A 23,495-nucleotide genomic window follows, 5' to 3' on the forward strand; every position below is an offset into this window, starting at 1 on the left:
AAGACATAAATGTCCAGACTGTAGTCAAATTTCAGTTTGTTTTACTAGGATTTAGATTTTTTCCAAAAACAACAAAATTTTATATATAGCATAAAAATTCATGTATCAGAAAGACTCAAAAGGCTGTTTTTCACTTTGTTCAAGTTTTGTTTCCAGGCATTTAGTGTGTCATACAGTTGTTGCCACTGCTGTTTTCCAAATGTCCGATGTGTACTATGACTAAAAATTGAAAAATTAAAAACAAAGTTATTCGTCAACTTTTTATCCTTCTGGCATTCTTTTACAATACTACACACTTGTATCTAGTTAAAAACAAGGTTAAATACACATGAAAGACCTAAGCTTCTAATTCTTCTCTTATCATTCTAAATTATTTAAAAAAAGTCTTTATCAAATTGATCCTAAACCTTCTACTTTCCTGAACTACATAAACCAGACACAAAAGTCATTAGTATTCTAGCCAATGCTAAGCCATTAAATGAAATGTGCTGGAAAATAGGACTCTTTCATTAAATAAGCTAATCACATTCAGTCTGAACTTTAATAAAATTATGATAAATAGCAACTATTTAACTACAGTCAATGGATTAAGAACACCACCTTGGTTCTCTAAACATTTAAGTGAAATAATCAGAACAAACTAAACTGTTCTACAAAATGCTGCAAAGTCTTAAAGTGTGTCTTACCTGACAACTACTTTCCTCTGGGTCTGATCAATTTTGCAGTAGACCATTTTAGTTCTTACTGCTGAAAAAAGATATTTTACATGATATGTTATATGGAAAATCCCCAAGAAAAACAGCTGAGATATAAAACTAAACCACAATAAACTTGACAATTTTCAAACATCATTTTATAAAACAGCCCTCTGAATCTAGTCACAAACGCAATAGTGTGATGGAACCAAGAGGAAGGTCACACATTTGTCCTCTGCTTGCTGGGTGAATCTATACTAAATATCACAGTTTTTATTAAGTATTCTAAGTGTTCTCCCCTACAATTCCATATGGGAGAAAACAATTTCCTTTATAGGACAGTTTGAGACTTACAGCATTAAAAAGAAACCATGTCAGTAGTTCTGTACGTTAATCTTGACTGGATAATTCTCCCAACTTTCCAAACTTAGAAGCCCAGGAGAAAAATCTGAGTAACAATTAAATCGTTTTATAATGTAATTGTTGGTAAAGGTCCTGTTTCTAGCCAATGATAAAAAATGGATTATGATTAATATTTACAGATCATTTACTATGTGCCAGGCACTGGGCTAAATAAAGTGCTTTACTTGCATTAATTCATTTAATCCTCCCAACCACATATTAACTCCCTACACTACTGTTTCACAAAGGAAGACCTGGCCTTCAAACCCAGGTCTAATACTAAAATCTCGGCTCTTAACCACTATGGTATACGGTCTAAAGACTTTTACTTTGTATGATTTCAAGGGACAGAATACCAAAAACCCACAGAGCAATTTGTATTTCCACTGAATCTTCATTCTACTAAAAATACACTCTACAAGTCTATACATACATATCTGCTACAAAAGAACCCAGCTTTGTCAGAATACAACTCAACTTCAAAATACAAAATCTTTTTTTGTTTTCTTAAGCAGACTCCATGCTGAACATGGGGCTTGAACTCATGACCCTGAGATCAGGAGTCGTAAGGTCTGAGTGAGCCAGGGATCCCAAGATATAAAATCTTATATTTCACAAGGTAAAAGAGAGAAATTCTAGGAAAAAAATGAAAACAGTCTAATTGTCTTACCATCAATAACAAATGCTTCAACATCATCGGCTCCAATCTGAAGTTCTTGCTGCATTGTGTCAAAAGAAATTTCTTTATTTTCCACTGCCATTCCCATAAAAGTAAGCAGTCTCATTTTTGCCATATTCTGTTCATGTAATAGACCTGAATAACACAGTGGTAAAGTCTGATGAACATCCAGACTAGTTAAAGATCTGCACAATTACAACTCCTGTGTCAAAAGTCACTGAGCATTTACAGAGTAATTCTGACAAAGCTGCTTATATTTACAAACCATAAACTCACTCTACAGTTAATTATGGAGTATTACAATTATTTTTCTAGATCTACATTTCTTTACAGCTACAGTGCCAAAGGTCACAGGTTTAAAGTTAAGAATGGGCTATAAAATGGTATTTTGCTTAAGTCCTAGAACTTCTGCACATTTCATTTTTTACACTTACACATTATAGGAGATAAAATGTACAAAGTTTATTTCATAAGAATATTTTTAGGGGTGCCTCGGTGGCTCAGTTGTGAAGCCTCTGCCTTCAGCTTGGGTCATGATCCCTGGGATGGAGCCCTGCGTAGGGCTCCCTGCTCAGCAGGTAGCCTGCTTCTCGCTCACCCACTCCCCCTGCTCGTGTTCCCTCTCTAGCTGTCTCTCTCTGTCAAATAAATAAATAAAATCTTTCTTAAAATTTCTTATTTAATTATTTAAGCTTATTTTTACTATTTGCTCTCCATTTAAACACAGGATTCCTTATCTTTTTGTTCTGTTAGTATTACTAGTACACACAAAGCCTTAAAATATTTTTATATACATTCAGTTATGAAAACATTCCATTTCCCAGGTCACTCTGGATTTAACAGTTAAGTCAAAAGTGTGTTTATCACTTAGCAATTATAGGCTACACTGATTACTAGATAAAATTAAATAGTACCATAAAGAGTGATACCTGAAGTATAAAACTGCATAAATAATTCCAATTTTGCCTTATAACTTCTAGTGAAGCATGCTGTTAACAATTATTGAGATCACAAACAACTATTAGACCCAAAAGGAAACCTAATAAATTACCCAGTCCTGATGCTTTCATTTTAAAAAATAAGAAAGCTGAAGAGCCAAGAGAGTAAATGACTTAATTAGTCAAAGTGTCAGTACTAGGCCTAAAAAATACATTTGCTTATAAATGACTAGTAATACACACAAATATTTATAAATCCTAAATATCTAATTATTGCCAATTCCTAGTGGAAACTGAATTATAACACAGTATCATATATACTTGACTTGATGCTAACTTATAAAAACAAGTTTCTAAAATTAATCTAAAATTATATATTCCTGTTCTCTAAAATTTTAAATTATGTAAACTGAGCAAATGATTGATCATGTACCCTCTAATAATTAAGAGCCTCAAGTTTCTATTGTTAAAAAAGTTCTAAGCACTCCATAAATAAACTTGAAATTTATAACACATATTAGCAGAAGACAAGGGAAGCCCATTAATACAGGGCATAATCATCTGTTAATTAGCTGTAATTATGATGCAGGCTTTCTATTTGGCACAGATTCAACAAAAACATGATCATCATAACTCAAATGAATGAGGTATCTAAGGTAAGTATTGCTAACTGGGTTTAATGGAAATCTACAAGCATCAAAAAATCAATTAGTGCACATTAACCCTAATTAACAAATGCAAATTAGATGCTGATTAACTTTCTGAAGCAAGAAGGTAGCAACTGTATAACACCAGATTACATGTAGACATGTTAGGGCAATTCAGTTGACACAGGATAATGCTTACTGTTGGCCCAAGTTGTCAGTGTTAATAAAACAAAGTGTTTTGATAAAGTGATGCCACCTGTAGAATCTAGACATTTGTAACCAGACTTTCAATTGTAATAAATGTTAACAATACATGTAAAGTCAAATATAAACACATTTAATAAGATGTTTTGCCAAAAGCATCTTTTACAATTTTCTAATAGAAGATAGCTTATTTGCATACATGTTCAAGAAAACTAGAAGGCAAAACAGGGACTGGACTCCCAGTTGGCACCATAAATTAGAAACGTTATGTTTTTCCTATCACAGAGAACTACTAAAGATTTTTCCCAATATTTTTAAATATAAGAAAATTCCCTAACATTGCCAGTTCTCTGGGCATCTCTTTTAGTACGATAAAATGATACTCCCCAAGTTTCTGAGATATAATCGAAATACTATTTTACTGCTACTCTTTGTGTAGTTATAAGCTTACCATAAATTTAAGAATTTATCAGAGAAATGAAGATTATTTCTAGAGTGATTATGTAAAACCATTATCTATCTTACATGTGGAAACCTGCATGTTAGAACTTGTTCTCAAAATCAATACTATTAAGCCAGTGAAGTATGAGTTCAAGACTTGTAGAAAGCTGTGCTTTGTTTCATGAAACTAGAACATTACCTTCAAAGAGGAAGTCACAGTGTTCCGTGTCATATTTCAATTTTAAAGTTATAAAAAAAATCTAATTTTATGGAAACATTTATTCATTACTAATATGTCAAAACCTTAATGCAGTAATAAAAAAATGTGCATCATTGAGCAATTTCTGCATTGTCACTGACCCGTCTTAAAATGCTGCAATATAGAAAACGTAATTTTAATGCATGCAATAGCTTATGAACCAGTGCTCCTTTGAAACAGTCAATTACACATCAATGGGGGAGTGTCAAAGTGTTAATTACTACTCCTTTTTCCTTGGTGCGTAAATAAAGAGGTTGCTGACATTAACATTCCATCACATAGCTTCATGCCACAAAACAAATTAACTGGGACAGAATGTGGTTTTCTGGGTCTAGTGCACCTGGCAAAGCATTCTACACAAACACACTTGCATCTACTTTATCTTGGTATATTTCAAATGCCTTATTATGTTCAGAATAATTTAATCTTCCCCAATTCCAATGGCTGCACAAAATATACATATGATAGGAATTAATGATTGCCAAATTGAGGATAATAAGTATAATCAAAATAGATTATAAATGAGTTCCTTCACCCATATCTCAAACCATGAGACTAACAATTCATTATTAACATGGAAAATATAACAAACCACTAAGATGTTTTGATTATTGCCTAGCAGAAAAACAAAGTACCTCAGTTTCATAGTTGACTTTAGTCTCCAAAAAAACCTGGTGATTTTAGATCAATTTAAATCTGTTCAACTACAGATTTTCTAATTTTTCTCTTTGTAATTTCAGTATGTTAAAAACATGCTGAAGGAAATTAAATACTGAATATATATGGAATTTGCTCAATGAGGATGAGATTAAATTCAGTTTGGCAAATGCAGAGCTCTGATTCTCTAGAAAAAAATTCAAAGATGAAACAAACTGTAGTAAAGAAAGTTTCTCCCATCATGTAATTCGATTTCTAATTCTACCCACAGCTTCACTTAGATTTGCTTAACAATACATATACTTCTAGAATTTGTTAATATCAAGGAGGAAGTGTGTACTAAGAATAAAATATATTACAGGGGGGAAAAACCCACTTGTTTCAATTATGTAACTATGGCTTCTTTTTTAAACATTACCAAAAATATAAAGAATAAGGGTCTTTTATAAACAATTCTATTTTAAATAATAAAGTAGCTGTAAGTCATCAAATTTTGTCAGCTGTTAAAATAAGTACTTCTAAAAGTCACCACCGTGATCAAGGTAATGGTGATCCTTTAAGTTGCTTTTCTGCTCCATCCTCCATTCCACAATTTAAAAACACATGTATCAGTGGTACTACTTCTATCTGAATCTGCTCCAACACCTGCTTCTTGCTAGAACTTGACCTCAAAGAAGCATGGTCTAGTAGACCTCATAGGAGGGCCCAAAGTCCAACAACCTTCTTATAGAGAGAAAAAAAAAAAGGCTTAGGTTTTCTAACTCCTAGTTTCATGCTCTTTCCACCACAAATGCTACCTCCTTCTTGTTTCTGATTTCCAATTCATTCTGAATAATCTTTTAAACTGTTCACTGTTTGTTCTTGTTTTATCATATTTCACTGGTTAGGATAATCTAAACAAAAGGCCAAAGTCCTATTTGCTGGATTTTATAGTACATGAGAGTTCTTGAAGAACATGTTCCCATCTTTCTTTATACCCCCACAAAGAATAAACTCCAAAACTTACCAAGTGAATCAATGAAGTCTTTATTATTCTGATAGAACTTGACATATGATGCCAGTTTAGCACTCACAAAAATGGTTAAAAGCTATAGATAGAAAAATAAAGATAAATTATTCAATATAGAATCAAGATTTATACTCAACGCATTTTTAAGACATTAATTCTCAGCAATAAAACTCTCAATGCTTCTTTTAGTGTAGAAATAGCAATCTGTTTGATCAAATTACCATCCAAACCATTTGCTTTCATTAAGACTCATTTAGATGAAGAATCAGTTAATACAGTGAACTCTAAAGTACAGTGAACTCTAAGTAAGCTATCCTGAAAGACGGTGGGAACAGCACAATGCAGATGGAAACTAATCCAAAATGTATTTATACTTATACTTGAGAAGTGTGTTCATGTGTTCTTAAATAACAGATTTATCTTCTAACGGGCTACCTGACACTGCATATAAAAAGAAATTCCTATTACTTATGTCCGTAATAGTCAGGCAAGTATGGAGATGAAGCAAAGGGAAAAAGAACAGGTACATTCAGTGACTGGAAAAAAAGGCTGGTCCTAAATTTCATTCTGTTCTTGATATTAAAAAAAAATCAAGCAAAATGTTAGATCTCTTTCTAGATCTAACAGTCATGTTCATTAATACAAAGAGTTCTGCTTCAATATGTTACATTAAGGAAAAAGAACATTTTTCACATTAAAGATAAAGTACTTACATCATGAATAAGCTCGCCCTCCAAAAATTTGACTGGTTTTAAAGTGAGAAGATGGTCAAAAAGAAATGCATTTGGATCTTTCAATGCTCGTACAATACACCTTTGTTAAAAAACAAAAATACAAGCTTAGAGTCCTGAGATTCAGAAACTTTTCACCAACTTTTAGAGATTGCAAAATATATTTAATTCAGTAAAATATCTAAGAGTTAATATACACAGCATAAAAAAAAGCTACAGAATTGAGATTAAAACAGGCCAAAAAAACAGCTATATCTATTTTAACAAAATATAATAATAAAGTGGTTGTAAGCAAAAACATAGGCGGAGAGAAAGCATGACCAAAATAGTGAAATAGTAAAACAGCAGCAGCACCCTCCCAGGTGCAAGACAGAGTGCTTTCTGTGCATTACCTCACTTAACCTCACACACCCTGACACACTAGTTATCATGCCTCTTATCAGTGATGAAACAGGCGCCCAAAAGAACTTGCCCAGAAAGTACTAATTAAGTGGTGGAGTATTTGAATGCAAACAGTCTTACCTCAGAGTTAAATATCTTTCCCACAAACTACACTTTCTAGCAACACCTAGGTCCCTGTAAAGCCATACCCTATAGACAAGTTATTTCTGTTTCTCAGATTTAAAAACTGATTCCATTATTATTGCTACTAAATAGACCTAGGATTGTCTGAAGCCCTTATTCTCATTAGCAATGGGCTAACTATTAGCATGCTACCAACCTTTCCTCATCTACACACTTTAACATTAAGATAAAATCAACCCGAAATTAGGTTCTACTACTCAGGCTGGGGTCATCACACCCAAACCAGCAATACCTCAACCAGAAAGTATGATGTGGCTATTCCACATACAATCTATGGTTATTCCAATACCAAGCCCTGGATTTTAGTAACTACACTGGAATCACCCGATTCCACACAGTATCAAATGGCTCGGGATCCCTGGGCTGGGAGATGCAAACATAAGTTCTGCTGGAGCTCAACCTCCAAGCTGCAGGTAGCCCCCATCAGAAAGACAACATGTTCAATATTACCTGTGGGCATCAACTCGAGCCTGGGAAGCATTGTCCTCTGTGTAACTTCCTAGCAATTCCACCATGACCTTTGAAGCAGCATCACTAAAAAGAAATGTTGCTTTAGAAATTTCAGAATATCATTACATGTTGATGATACATACACTGGTTACCAAGAGACATGGTCCTGCTCTATGGGAAAAGTCACACAAATTTTCCTTCTAGTAGGAAAGACCAACAACTAAGGAAAAGTAACAGCTAACAAATAAATGGCATGATGGTAGCTAGAAATGAAAAACCAGTAACAGATATGCAAAGAAGAAAGAGAAAGGAATCCAAGTATATCACTAGAAGCCAACAAACTGGGAAAGAAAGCAAGGATCAGAGAAAATCTACAGAAACAATCACAAAGTAACAAATTGGCAATAAATATACATAAATAATTACTCTGACTGCTGAAAAGACTAAACAATCAAAAGAAAGAGGGTGACTGAGTGGATTAAAAAAACAAGACCCAACTATATGCTGCCTACAAAAGACTCATTTCAGACCAGAAAATGCACTTAATGTGCAAAGGGATGTCAAAAGAAGCTTAGATAGCAATACGTATATTGGACAAAATAGACCTAAAAACACAAACTGTAACAAGAGACAAAGAGGAATACTATATAATCATAAATGGGACAATTCAACAAGAGGATTTAACAACTGTAAATATTTATGCACCCAATATGGGAGTACCCAAATATAAAACAGTTAATAACATAAAAAAAAATCAATAGTAGTATAATAATAGTGGGGACTTCAACACCCCACTTACATCAATGGACAGATCAAACAGAAAATTGATAAAGAAACAGTGGCTTTGAATGACACACTGGACCACAAGGATTTAACAGCTATATTCAGAACATTCCAACCTAAAACAGAATACATTCTTTTCAAGTACACAAAAAACATTCTCCAGAATAGATCACATATTAGGCCACAAAACAGGTCTCAACAAATTAAAAAAAACAAAAACCAAAAAACAAAACCCAAAGTCATACCATACATTTTTTTTCTGACCACAATGCTATGAAACCAGAAATCAACAATAAGAAAAAGAAATCTAAGAAAAGCTTAGTACATGGAGGTTAAATATCATGCTCCTAAGCAATGACTCGGTCAACCAAGAAATCAAAGAGGAAATCAAAAATTACATGGAAACAAGTGAAAATGAAAACACAACGGTCCAAAATCTATGGGATGCAGCAAAAGTGCAATAAGAGGGAAGTTTATAGCAATACAGACCAACTCTCAAGAAGCAAGAAAATTGCAAATGAACCACCTAACCTTATACCTAAAGGACCTGGAAAAAGAATTTAATATCCAAATCCAGCAAAAGGAAGGAAATAATAAAGATCAGAACTGAAATAAATAATATAAAAACTAAAAAAAGCCAACAGAACAAATTAATGAAACCAGGAGCTCATTCTCTGAAAAAGATCAATAAGATTGATAAATCTTTAGCAAAATACATTAAGAAAAAAAGAGAGGTGTCTCAAAATCACTAAGAAGAAAAGTAACAACCAACACCACAGAAATAAACAATTTTAACAGAGTATTATGAAAACCTACATACAGACAAACTGGACAAGTCAGAAGAAATAGGTAAATTCCTAGAAACCTATAACCTACCAAAACTAAAGCAGGAAGAAATATGTAGTTTGAACAGACCTTACCAGCAATGAACTTGCACCAGTAATTTAGAAACTCTCAAAAAAACAAAAAAACAAAACTCTCCAAGATCAGATGGCTTTGCAGGAAAATTCTACAGAACATTTAAAGAAGAGTTAATACCAATTTTTGTCAAGCTACTCCAAAAAATAGAAAAGGAAAACTTCCAAATTCATTCTGTAAGACCTGATACCAAAACCACATAAAGACGTCACAAAAAAGGAGAACAACAGGCCAATCTCTCATGAACATAGATGCAAAAATCCGCAACAAAATATTAGCAAACCAAATCCAACAATACATTAAGAAAATCATATTTCGTGATCAAATGGAATTTATTCCACAGATGCAAGAGTGGTTCAATATTCACAAAGCAATCAGTGTGATTTATCACACCAATAACAGAAAGGATAAGGACCATACGATCATTTGAATAGATGAAGAAAAAGCAGATGGCAAAGTACAACATCCATTTTTTTAAAAGTTAATTTCCTATTAATTTTTCTTTTTTAAGATTTTATTTATTTGTCAGAAAGAGAAAGAGTTTGAGCACAAGCAGAGAGAGCAGCAGGCAGAGGGAGATGCAGGCTCCCTGCTGAGCAAGGGGACCAATGGGAGTCTCGATCCCAGGACCCTGGGATTATGACCTGCGCCAAAGGCAGACGCTTAACCAACTGAGCCACCTAGGTGCCCCTATAATATCCATTTGTGATAAAACCCTCTGCAAAGCAGATCTGGAGGGAACATACTTGAACATAAACAAGGCCTTATACAAATAACCCACAGCCAACAAAATACTCAATGGCGAAAAACTGAGAGCTTTTCCCCTGAGGCCAGGAAGAAGATAAGGATGTCCACTCTCACCACTTTTATTCAACACAATACTGAACTCCTAGACACAGCAATTAGACAACGTAAAAAAATAAAAGGCATCCAAACTGGTAAAGAAGCAAAACTTTCATTATTTGCAGATGACAAGATACTATATACAGAAAACCCAAAAGACTCTACCAAAAAACTACTAGAACTGATAATGAAATTAGTAAATTCACAGGATACAAAATTAATGTACAAAAATGTGCTGTATTGCTATACACTAACAGTGATGCAACAGAAAGAGAAATTAAGAAAACAATCTCATTTACAATCACACAAAAAAATGACAAAATGACTAGGAATAAATTTACCCGAAGAGGTGAAAGACCTCTACTCTGAAAATGATAAAACATCGATAAAAGAAATTCAAGATAACACAAAGAAATGAAAAGACATTTACATGCTCATGGGTTGGAAGAACACTGTTAAAATGTCTACACTACCCCAGAAGAATTGACACATTTAATGCAATTCCTATTAAAACACATTTAATGCAATTCCTATTAAAACACATTTAATGCAATTCCTATCAAAATACTAACAGCATTTTTCACAGAACTAGAACAATTCTAAAATTTGAATGGAACCACACACACACACACACAAAACAGCCAAAGCAATCTTGAAAAAGAAAAAGCCAGAAGTTTCACAATTCCAGATTTCATATTACAAGATGAAGAGATGGTTAAAATAGTATGGTACTTAACAGACACATAGATCAATGGAATAGAAGAGAAAACCCAGAAATAAACCCACAATTACATGGTTGATTAATCTTTGACAAAAGAGAAAAGAATATCCAATGGGTAAAAACAAATGGTGCTAGAAAAACTGGACAGCTACAAGTAAAAGAATGAAACTGGACTTTACACAAAAATAAAATCAAAATGGATTAAAGATCCAAATGTAAGACCTGAAACCATAAAAATCCTAGAAGGGACCACAGGCATTAATTTCTCTGACATCAGATGTAGCAATGTATTTTAAGCTCTGTCTCCCAAAGCAAGGGAAACAAAAGCAAAAATGAACTACTGGAACTACATCATAAATAAAAAGTTTCTGCACAGCAAAGGAAAAAATTAACAAAACTAAAGGCAACCTACAGAGTGGGAGAAGATATTTGCAAATGATATATCTGATAAAGGGTTAGGATCCAAAATATATGAAGAACTAATACAACTCAAACACACAAAGAACAAATAATCCAATTAAAAAATGGGTGATGTCCAACAGACACATGAAAAGATGCTCAATGTTATTCATCATCAGAGAAATGAAAATCAAAATTGCAATGAGATGTTACCTCACACCTGTCAGAATGGCTAATCAAACACAGGAAACAAGTGTTGGCGAAGCCCTGTGCACTGCTGGTGGGAATGCAAACTGGCACAGCCTGTTTGTATTCAAAGGGATACACGTGCTCCTGTGTTTACAGCAGCATTATTTACAACAGCCAAACTGTGGAAGCAGCCCAAGTGCCCATGAATAAATGAATGGATAAAGATAAATATACGTGTGTGTGTATATATATATACAAACACAGGAGAATATTATTTAGCCATAAAAAAAAAAAACAACACTTGGCATTTGCAACATGGATAGAACTAAAGAATACTAAATAAGTCAGTCAGTCACAGAAAGACAAATACCATATGATCTCACTCATATGCAGAATTTAAGAAAGAAAGCAAAGGTGGGGGGTGGGGGGAGACAAACCAAGAAACATTCTCTCAACCCAAGAATAAACTGATGGTTATCAGAGGGAGGTGGGGGGTTGGGATGGGTGAAACAGGGAATGGGGATTAGAGTACTTATTAGGATGAAAAAATAAAGTGATAAAAAAAATCCCACCATAAGTGCGTGCCATGAAAGAAACAAATAGTGATATAAAAGAGTAACACAAGCAGAGATAGGGAGTACACAGGGAAAGCCTCTCTTTAAAGGAATGACATATAAGATGAAAATTTAAAGGATGTAAAATAAAATAATTGGCCATAAAAAGTGTTGGAGGTGAAGGCTGGGTAACTTCTGGGCAAAGGGAAGACCAAGTACAGAGGACTTAGGTGGGAAAAAAGTTTTGTGTTCTAGAAATTATTAGAATGGCATGGCCAAAGTTGAGCCCACGCCATGTATTTAAGTAACTCTACTAAAAATATTCTTCCAATTAAATTATCCTTAAAATGATGCAGATGATCAATTTCAGTTGTAGTAAAAAGCACAAAATGTATTCATTCAATTTGAGGTCTCAGAAAATGTTTATCTTTACCCTTTATTTCTTCCTTTAAACTGAAGAATCATTGGACAGTTATATTCAATTCAACTTGGGCAAAACAGAAGGAAAACATAATCTGATCTTCCACATTAAACAGAACTTTCTGGCAGCTATATTAAGAACTGGCTGTAGTAGGAGCTGTATAATTTATTTTAAAAAATTAAATGGTATTTTAAAAACTTCTACAAACTAAGGTTTATTAAAATACACACATGTAGGGGTGCCTCAGTGGCGCAGTGTCTGACTCTTGGTTTTAGTTCAGGTGGTGATCTTGGGGTCGTAGAATCAAGACCCATGACAGGCTCCATGCTCAATGAGGAGTCAGCCCGAGATTCTCTCTCCCTGTTCCCCCTACTTTTGCTCTAAAATAAATAAATCTTGGGATGCCTGGGTGGCTCAGTCTGTTTAGTGTTTGCCTTCAGGCTCAGGTCATGATCCCAGGGTGCAGGCATCGAGTCCCGCATTGGGCTCTCACTCAGCTCAGCGGGAAACCTGCTTCTCCCTCTGCCTGCTCTGCCTGCTGGTCCCCCTGCTTGTGCTCTCTCTCTGACAAATAAATAAATAAAAGCTTTAAAAATAAAATAAAATAGATCTTTAAAAAAAAATACAAATGTAAATACAGAAGTGGTTAAGTGGTAACCAGCATCTTATATATAGTGACAGAACTCTAAGAATCTGAAGAAATTTTAATGAAAACCTGTTTTACTCATTGTTAATTATCTTGAGATCCTCTACAAACACAGGTGCATTTCATTTTCCAGTTTTAGCAACCACAATATATTTCAACCTAATGTATCTTATAAGCTAGAGACCTGAATTCACAAATACCAGATAAAAAATTTCATTTAAAGTGCACAGTGTCTGACATACAATCAAGGCTCAAAAAAAATGTTACATGATTTGCACTCATTAACCACCAACATAAGTAAAATAATGAAGGAGGGGACCCATAGATACAAGCATTCTTACTAAAAGGGCAAAGTGCATCTCAGAATTGTAATTCAGAAGCAGGAAAAAAAATTACATTTTACGTGTATTGGGCAAAAACCAATCTTAAAATTTAAATCAGCAACGTGACAGCAACTTGTTTATTTGAATAAAATAGCCATCCTCTTCTACCTTTCTTAGGTTGGGCAGCATTTATTCATCCAGGGCCCATAATGCACCAAATACCCTGGGCATGCACAATAGTTGACAGATTAAGGTTCCTAGCCTTCACTGAATGTACAACCTCACAAACCTCTGAGGCTGTTTTATGCCATGATAAAAGCAGAAGGTGCTGTAGGAGAGAGGCATTTAACCTCACCATGACAGTAGTGCTTTAGGCAGAGACATGAAGTTGAGTGTAGGTCATCTAGACCAAGGGCAGGCAAACTTTCTGTGAAGAGTCAGCCAGGAAGTACCTTAGGTTTGTAGGCCACAGTGGTCTCTGCTGCAACTACTTTAGTCTTGGCAAAAGTAGCCATAGACAATACATAAAAGAGTTAAGTATGACTGTTTCAATAGAATTTTATGGACACTGAAATTTGAATTTCATATAATGTTCATATGTCATGCTCCCTTTGATTTTCTTTCTTAACCATTTAAAACAGTGAAAACCACTTTTAGCTCGAGGACCATACAAAAAGGTGCCAGCCCCTGGTCTAGACTGGGAAAGAGCAGGGTGCTCTTACAGCGGACACAAGTTCACGACATCCTGGGTGTGATAACCAAGAGGAAAGGTTTGTGTGCTGGGAGGAAACAGAGGGAGGGACTATCCATTAAACAAAGCAGTTTTTGTAGTTCATCAACACATCACACAAAAATGGCATGATTATTATCACATTCTCCAAGCCCAAGCTACCTCAATAGGTAACCTGGGAGTCTGTGTCAGGTCTTACATGCTATGAATTTTGCATTATATCCTCAAGAAAAATTTGCTGAAACTTGTATTTCACAAAATCATTATGATTGCAGACTGGAGAAAAATTGATTACATTTCAAGATGTCTCACTTAGGAACAAAGAGACTGAGAGAGAAAAAATGACCAATTCATTTTGGTCACACTGAGTTTAAGGCAGCTATGTGCCATACCTGAGTGGAAACATGCAGAAAAAGGTAGAAAGCGGCTGAACACAAAGCTCCAATGCACAGAAGAGAAGCCTGTGTTCAAGACATGGATGTAAGGGTGCCTGGGTGGCTCAGTTATTCGGCTGCCTTTGGCTTAGGTCATGATCCCGGGGTCCTGGGATGGAGCCCTGCATCAGGCTCTCTGCTCAGTGGGGAGCCTGCTTCTCCCTCTGCCTGTTGCTCTATCTGCTTGTGTGCGTGCGTGTGTTCTGTGTCAAATAAATAAAACTTAAAAAAAAAAAAAAAAAAAAAGACATGGATGTCCATTCAGTAGATGACAAAAGCCATGGGAATAGATGAGATGACCCCAGACGGAGAGTGAAAAAAGGGTCCTAGGACAAAATCTTGAGTAATAGTAGTATTTAACGGAACAGAGAGAATAATTTACAAAGGTTGTCTGAGAACGAACTGCCACAGAGATTGGAGAAAAACAAGGAAAGGTATCATTTAAGTCAAAAGAAGTTTCTATAGTCACACGGTGCTAAGAGGTGGAGGAAAACAGGAACTGTGGAGTGATCACAGGATTGCACCTATTCTTAAAAATGAAGGAACCAACACTTGAATACTGGAAACTAATTCTGTAACATCAGAAATGGGGGGAAAAAAAAAACCAGGGATCTTATACCTTCAAGGTGTTTTAACATTTTTTAATCTCTAGTTAGAGATTAATCATTAACTAGAGTTAATCACTCTAGTTCCATAAACTACCACTTCATGTGCTTTTGTATATCTCTGCTTTTGTAGCCACTGCTTTTGCAACATATTTCATAAACAGTCATTCATTTAACAAATATGGAGTGCCTACCACATGTCAGACACTGTTTGAGTAATAAAGTCCCTGCCCTCATGAACTTACATTCTAATGGGGACAGATAATAAACATTAAAATATATTAAGTCTGTTAGTAAGAAGTCCAAGGAAGAAATGATGAAATAGGGATGAGAGAAACAAAACCAATGCAAGGGTGTGGGGAGATATTGTTATATACACAGCTGGGCAGAGAAGTACTTTCTGATGAAATAACAAGAGAATAGATCTGAAGAAGCCGAAGGGTGCCACATGGCTACCTGGGAGAAGTGTGTTCCATGCAGAAGGGCCAGTACTAAGATTCTAAAGCTTGTTTGCCTCCCGAAGAAGCCACTGGAGGGTTCTGAATAGAAGGAAAACATAGCCCGATCTTCCATGTTAAACAGAATTTTCTGGCAGCTATATTAAGAACTGGCTGTCCCAAACACGGACCATTTAAGAGGCTACTTCAAAAATCTAAATAAGAAATAATGGTAGCTTAGACCACAAGGTAGCATCCGAAGTAGTGAGAAACTTGACTGACTTTAGATTTATCAGAGCTGACAGGATTTGATATTGGATTAGATATGAAGTGTAAGACAAAAACAGGAACCACAAAGGAACCCCAATTTTGGGTTTTGAGTAACTAGAAGCAAAGAAATGGCATTTCCTGAGTTGGAGAAGGTAAAAAAAAACAAAACCCCAGATTTAGAAAGAAAAAAGGTTTTTTGCAGTTGTTGTAGGCAATGTCTTTTGAGTAAACAGAGATGTTCAACAGGAATAGCTAGGTATTTGTAGAGTTCAGAAGAGAAATACAGGAGATAAACACGTGAAAACCACTAGCATGTAAATAGTACTTAAAGCCATGTGACTGAATGACAGCACTCAGGCAGCAGTGGCTCTCAACCAGGTGCCCTCCAGAGCATTTTTAAGTGCATAGGAGCTGCTGCAGCTGTTTGAATGACTGGGAAGCACCACTGACATTTTAGTAGGTGAGGACAGGGATGTGAAGTATCTTGTACTGAACTTTAACAACTTAGCGATACAAAAAACGATCTGCATTTAGTACTCAGCCTCACCCAAAATCATAGCAAAAAAAAATACAAACACCGTGCATACGGAATAAATGTAACTGAGCAGAAGTCATCCCAGGAATAAGTTATCCTAATGTTGAGAGAAGGAACCCACAAATAAGCTGTGAATGAAGAGAAGAACTGATGAGCACCAGGGTGGTGCTCAGTTAAGCGTCTGATTCTTGATTTCAGCTCAGGTCATGATCACCAGTCTTAAGATGGAGCCTGGCATGAGGCTCCGCACTCAGCAGAGTCTGCTTGAAGATTCGCTCCCTCTGCCCACCCCCCACTGTGATTCATGCATGCTCTTGCTCTCTCAAATAAACCTTTAGGGGGGGGGGGGGAGAGGAGCCCCTTGTAGATAAATGTAGAATCACTATGTTGTACACCTGAAATTAATGTACTGTATGTCAACTACACTTCAATGACAGGGAGGGATGGAGGCCCCAAAAACCAACCGAAGAATGTGTTTCAAGAAGGAAAAAGTGATCATCTGTACCAAATACTTCAGGTGTTTTCTAGTATGTTAACATTAGGACATGTCTAGTAGAGCTTAAATGGGTACTGATATTCTATTTCAATTTCTCTGAAAATTAGATTTGGAACTCCTTAGAATAAGTCACTTCCCTTCTACATACTAGACCACTAAACAGCAATTACAGAGAGCATCCAGTAAGTACTCCTCATCTCTGATAAGCACTAGACATTCAGACGGAAACCATAACACTCATCATTTTAAATTGCTCTATCAGAAAAAAGACTAATTTTTTAAAGGTGAGCTTGAAAAATGAAAAGGATTGTAAGAATATCTTTTACTGAGTGCTGTCCCAATAATGAAACCACTGTTAAAAAGTAGATGAATAGGGGCGCCTGGGTGGCTCAGTGGGTTAAGCCTATGCCTTCGGCTCAGGTCATGATCCCAGGGTCCTGGGACCGAGCCCTGCATCGGGCTCTCTGCTCAGCGGAGAGCCTGCTTCCTCTTCTCTCTGCCTGCCTCTCTGCCTACTTGTGATCTCTGTCAAGTGAATAAATAAAATCTTAAAAAAAAAAAAAAAAGTAGATGAACATTATTTTTTCAGCAGCCCTATGAGAGAAGTATTACTATTATTTCCACTCTGAAACTGAAAACAGTTACAGAGATGGTTAAGTTATTTCGTCATACAACAAGCAAGAGAGCCAAGACTTGAAATCCAGTAGTCTAGATGCACAGCCTGCCCTTCTGAAGTATGAATGAAAATATGGATTCTTTCTCTAACAGCTTTTAATGCTCTCTCCATTTGAAATGGTCTTTGTTATAAACTATTTACTCTTAACACTTTACTGACTACTGGCTAGAATGCTGTCATAAGTCTGCTGATTTATAATAGGTGGTAGCCACTGATCAGAATGAAATAGGCTATTAGTGCATATCCCTTACTTCTCTTTTCTGATAAAACGTTCCAATTTTAATAACAAAAATTTTCTCTTACATTGTTAAATGTAAATAGTTGCAAAAAGTTTACATTACTTACTAGAAACATATTAACCTTGTTGACCCTAATACATTAAATACCCAGTACTATAAGCCAGTATAAAAATTGTGCAACAATAAAACTAAAGGAAGACTGTTTACCTTTTCTTTTTTTAAAAGTATTGAACCATTATGTGAAAAGAAAAATTGAAAAGCTAGGTCAAAAAGGTAAGATTATCATTTAACACAAGTTCTGAAAACTGAGCCAAACCTACCATTTGGTAAAAGCATCCTAAAATTGGGTATACAGAATAAGTATTTTAGGTTTGCTAGAAGTTTGCTAGGGTGAATTACAAACCTTAGAAACCCAAGACCTTGCAGAAGCTCAATAGGTACTCATTTAGTAAAGTCTATTGCAAAATTTGATCTTGGGGGCACTGTTTATATAAAAGGCTGATTGTGGAAACTTTGACTAATAGTCCCTCACTATCACCAAACAAAAGTGGTAGCACTATCTCATACTAAGACATCAAAGCATCATTAAATAACTTAATCTAAAGTTACATAGAGCTTTCAGATGAACAGTTGTACCATTTTTTGAACAAAAGCAAGTCTTGCTTTTAAAAACATTTAAAGATGGGGAAAACTATTTTAAACTTTGTAGTAATGTTTAACTTAGTAGGTGAAATTTACAGAAATACATTTACAGCAGCTCTGTGAAGAACAAAACAGAGCAAAATCACTTAGCTCACTTGTTTTTAAAAACAGCCTCAACTACTTATATTGCCTGTGAAGTTTTAAGTTAGTACGTTAATTCTGAATACCTTTTCTTACAATCCACAAGTGCCTCATAAAGGAGCCTTAAAAGGGTGTGTTTTTTTTCAGTGGTGAGGTTCCAATCAGAAATCCATTTTCTAACCTACAGGATTGACAAAAGGAGGGAATTTAGTGGCATAGCTGAACATAGTTTTCATCATTTAAAAGGTAACATTTAGAACATATATATTTGCTATTTTAATTATAATACAGTCTGCACTTTTTATAAGCAGAACAAGTATTCCACACAGTAACTCACTTGATCCAGCTCAGTTGGAATATACTGGATGGCCCCACAAGATGCTGCCACTTTAATGAGGCTGCAATATACTGTATATCTTACAGGAGTATTCTTATCCATCCCATGGAAAAGGTTGCTTAGCCTGGTTAACAAAAAAAATAATAAAAGTATTTCAGATGCGTAACTATGATGATTAAGTTGAGATTATCTGCTCTCACAACAAACCAGAGACACCATTAATAACTTCACATTACAAGGAGGCAAATGGAGTGCAGAAAGGTTAAATGACCTATCCAAGGTAACACAACCAGTCAGAGCCACAGGTGACAGTCAAGTTCTGTAATTCTTGCTTTTAACCATTAAATGACAGCGACATAAAAAGAGCTTCTTGAAAAACCGAGCCTCTTTCAGTTCTTAACTTACAACTGCAGTCTCAGAGATGGGCGTTCACCTTCCCGAAATTTGACCAGCTTTTCACACAGGCTTTCAATCAGAGCTTCTTGCTTGTCCGGTTCCAGGATCAATAGGAGAGATACCACGCTGTTCATCACACTTTCAACATCTACACATGTATGGATAACACAAGAGTGATACTATCATACTTAATGTGTCTAACTAAATATATATTTCCAGTGCTTTAATACATCAAAGACCATTAAAGTTAAGATACTTTAGGAAGATGTAATCTATCTACTACAAAACAGTTTTACCAGAGGAAACTTCCTTCAATGGTAGGCATTAGGCTAAAAATATATTATACATGAATTCAATGAAACTAATTCTGTTATACAGCTAACATCCAGAAAACACTGTACATTTTATTAAAGAAAAAGGAAATTATTATCTAAGATTTGGTTTCCAACCTGTAAAACAGAAGACTGATATACATGTCTATATATATGGTTACAATTTTTACTGGCAAGATATTCAGTTGTCTGGAAGTTACTCCTTTGGTCAAGCTAAAATGCTTTCCCAAGTGAAGAAAACATTTATATATAAATAGGAAATTACTAAGAAATGAAAGTGTTCAACTTCCTGGCCGGGCCATTGCTTTCTGACTGTAAGTTATTAACTACAAACCAAATTTAATCTCAAACCTTAACTAAGGACCCCCAATTTTCAAAATTTCCCATTTTATGTCAATAAATAGGGCATCAGCCAAATAATTAACTGTCTTTTAGATTACTGGAAATTATATCCCATTTGGTATTAATGTAAAACTATGAAAAGGAAAGAAGAGCTTCACTTTTCTTCAGTTCATTCTGAAATTACCAGTATTGAGTGTATGCACTTAACACTCAAAAAACATTAGCTCTTAAAAAAGATGTTTTCTCAAAATAGGCTTACTTCACAGGTATAACAGATTAGAATAAGCTGAAAGTATGTGCAAAGATTAAGATTAAAAGACAACAGGGCTTAACAAGTCCAAGACAAATATACTTTACAGGAAAATTTCAAAGTAGATCCTTTCTGATTAATAAGAAACATTACAAAAAAATTAAAAACAAACCTTTATCATCTTCCTTCAGACACACATCACAGGCCTCAATAATTTGAGCTAAATCTACATGAAGTCCACCTTCTGAGTTCTCTTCTGAAATTTCAGCTCCTTTAGATTTCAGATAAGCTCGAAGCTCAGCAGCCTGTTGAATCAAATAAGATTGCTATACACTTCTAAAACTGACAATGCCAAAATTCAAGATACCAAACCATTCTTTTTTTTTGGAAAAATAAGAAGTAAATACTATACTTAATGACTTCAAATTACTATGCTGAAGTGCCTCTCTCCTTCCTCAGTCCCCCTCACATACTACAGGAGCCACAGGTTTTCCTCTACAAAACCAAGTGGCTACACAAACCCAGTATGACCCAAGTGGATCACCTTCAGAATTTCTCTCCTACCACCTACTGCCGCTGAACTTCCAGTACACACAAAAACTTCTAATATATATCTAAAGTGCTTATGAGGGGGTTGCGTGTGGAGGAGAATTAATCTGACCTGGTAAATTCAACCTGTTTTAAAGAAATGAAATTTTATTATTCTCAACTATACATAATATAGCCAATTTAAAAAGTTAGAGACATTTGCCGTTCACGAAGGTAATCATTTGTTAATAAAATGTTTGAGAACCTATATGAGACAAGCATTCTGGGAAATGCAAAGATAAAAAATGATGCCTTTGACTGTGTTGAATATAATACTTTTCAAATTGGATCTACTTTATAACTATTTTTTTTAGAATGCAAACTACAAATCTGAATCAGAATGCACCCTGGGACTTGTAACTACAATGTCACATCCAGGTATTCAGACATTTTATACTCTAAAACATATATATAATATTCAGGAAGGCACCCTTTTGAGGGGTTGGTATTTATGGCAGCCAAACATCAATGCAGATGGTATTTACGATAATAAAATGAAAACTTAAGCGGGGAGATGAAAGGATACCATTAGTAAATGCACAGGTATCACGTTTTCTAGACCCACAAACATGTTTGGCTACCCACAACAGATATGTTAAATTTGTATATCTGATGGCCCTATCCTTTCAGATAACACAGTAACTTCACCTATGAGTTGGTATTATAAACTAGATTTTGTGAAACCACCATCACCATATCAAAGAGCATTTTATTGTTTTTTATCTGTCATCCTCACTGGCTGCAAGTAGTTGTAGAGTAGGACAAGTAAAGGAAAAGAAAAAATTCTGAACTCCCATTTCCTAGTCTACTCAAACACAGAATCTGACCAAAGTTGAAATTCTGAGGCAATCACGTATCTACCTGAAAGGAATGGCTGATATCAAACTGATGTATTACAAAAGTAGCATAACCTAACTAGAAATGAAACTAACTTATCTTTAAAACTAAAATAAGACCATCAACAAGAACTACCTCCATCTACAAATTCTTTCCTATGTTAAAATCAAATACTTTTTTGGGGTAATCCAATAGTCAATTTGTTAGTAACATGATTTCATTAATAATCATATATGCTCCCCCCCCCCCATTTTCCTTTCCAATGTGCTCAACTCCTTCCCTAGCCTTATCTTCTCCCCTAGGGCCCCCCATCGCCTTCCTTTCGTTTCCCCTTCTTAGTACTTCAGGACTGAGGATCTGCACTTCTACCATGGGGAGTAAAAATCAACACCTGTAATTCTAAGAGTCACCTTAGAATAGCAATGGTGTTTTCAACTCTATAGAAACCAAATTTCCATGTTAGTGGGGTAGCAAAAAATATAAAACACCTTCACAGAATATAGTTTTCAGTTCTACAAAATAAACTTAGAGAAAATAATTTCGGGTTTAACTCCCATCAACTTTTTAAACTTTTGTTATGGGAAAAATTAGAAGTATCCGCCATGCATACCAAAGACCAAGCCCGAAATAAAAAATTTAAAAATTATTACGATGGTTCACCACACGTATGCCTCAAAGCATGAGGGTGAAACTGACGTTCTACTTTCAGACTGCAGAACTCTCACTCTCGTACAAGTAAAAATATGAAGTATGGACTCCGTTTAAAATAGGGTCACCTTTGCCTCTGTGATCACAAAATAAAACCAGCTCTACTATAAAATAATTTTTTCCTAGACTGCCGACGCCGTCTAAAGACTCGCCACCTCCCACTCCGGATGTGGCTGCGTCTGGGAGACGGAAGCAGGCACCATTCCCAGTCAAAAAGTAGTGTCGTCAGAAGTGACACAGACTGGAAGAGTCCCGACGCCAACCAGGAAGCTGGCCTTAAAACCTCAGTCCACGCGTCGGAAACAACGGTCGGCGGGCTACCCCAACTCCAAGCCAGAAATTAGCGCCGCGCCTCGTCTCACGGCCGGCCTCCCTCCCTACTGTCTTGTGTGGGAAGTGAGCGGCGGCTCTGAGCCCCGGAGCGGGCTCCGCGGGGCGGCGTGCCGCCCGTCTGGCCCTGGCTCAACCCTTCATACCCCTGAGTCTCCCCCAACCCCGTCCTGGAGGCACTCGCTGCCTGGGAGCACACCTGATCTTCCTCACTGATGTCGATGAACGCCGGGACGCTCATGTTGCAGGCCCGGGTACAGCAGTCGCCCCGCTCACAAAACCACGCCAACCGGAAAGAGAGCTGTAGTCCGCGGGGTGGCCTCACAACCGCTTCCGGGTTACCCTGCGGGGCGGGGCCACCGAGATAGGCAGGGCCAGAGAGCCAATCCCACCGCGTACTGGACAGGGAGCGCGCGCACTTGGGCGGGTCTCTCGGACGCGCTCAGCCGGGAGACGGCCCTGGTATCGCAATTTGCTTCTAGCCTTTAGCATGGTGTCACGTATTTATCCTTCGCGTGAGTTCACGCCTTACTTCACCTCCTTAATGATATCTTAAGCTAGTTCGGCCAACGAAAGCTGTGCTCAAATAGTTGTTCTTTTGCAGCCACAGCCCCTCTGCCAGCCTGCTCTCGGGCTGCACCGCACGGCACCTCTGTTGTTGCTCACCCCAGCCACA

At 36.2% G+C, this 23,495-nt stretch overlaps 1 protein-coding gene across 1 annotated transcript; it reads right to left on the bottom strand.

Annotated features, from left to right (window-relative positions):
- Positions 1–24: 24 nt before the first annotated feature.
- EIF3M (eukaryotic translation initiation factor 3 subunit M) lies at positions 25–23,137 on the bottom strand. Its single transcript, XM_059406358.1, has 11 exons — positions 23,019–23,137; positions 20,529–20,661; positions 19,442–19,580; positions 19,037–19,160; positions 18,786–18,880; positions 7,698–7,781; positions 6,645–6,744; positions 5,929–6,010; positions 1,768–1,911; positions 687–747; positions 25–219 (listed from the first exon to the last, which is right to left on the bottom strand). The coding sequence occupies exons 1-11, from the start codon at positions 23,058–23,060 to the stop codon at positions 99–101; spliced, it is 1,125 nt and encodes a 374-aa protein (XP_059262341.1). The 5' UTR covers positions 23,061–23,137; the 3' UTR covers positions 25–98.
- Positions 23,138–23,495: the final 358 nt, after the last annotated feature.

The sequence above is a fragment of the Mustela nigripes genome, chromosome 1 (assembly GCF_022355385.1).
Source record: "Mustela nigripes isolate SB6536 chromosome 1, MUSNIG.SB6536, whole genome shotgun sequence".
NCBI lineage: Eukaryota > Metazoa > Chordata > Mammalia > Carnivora > Mustelidae > Mustela > Mustela nigripes.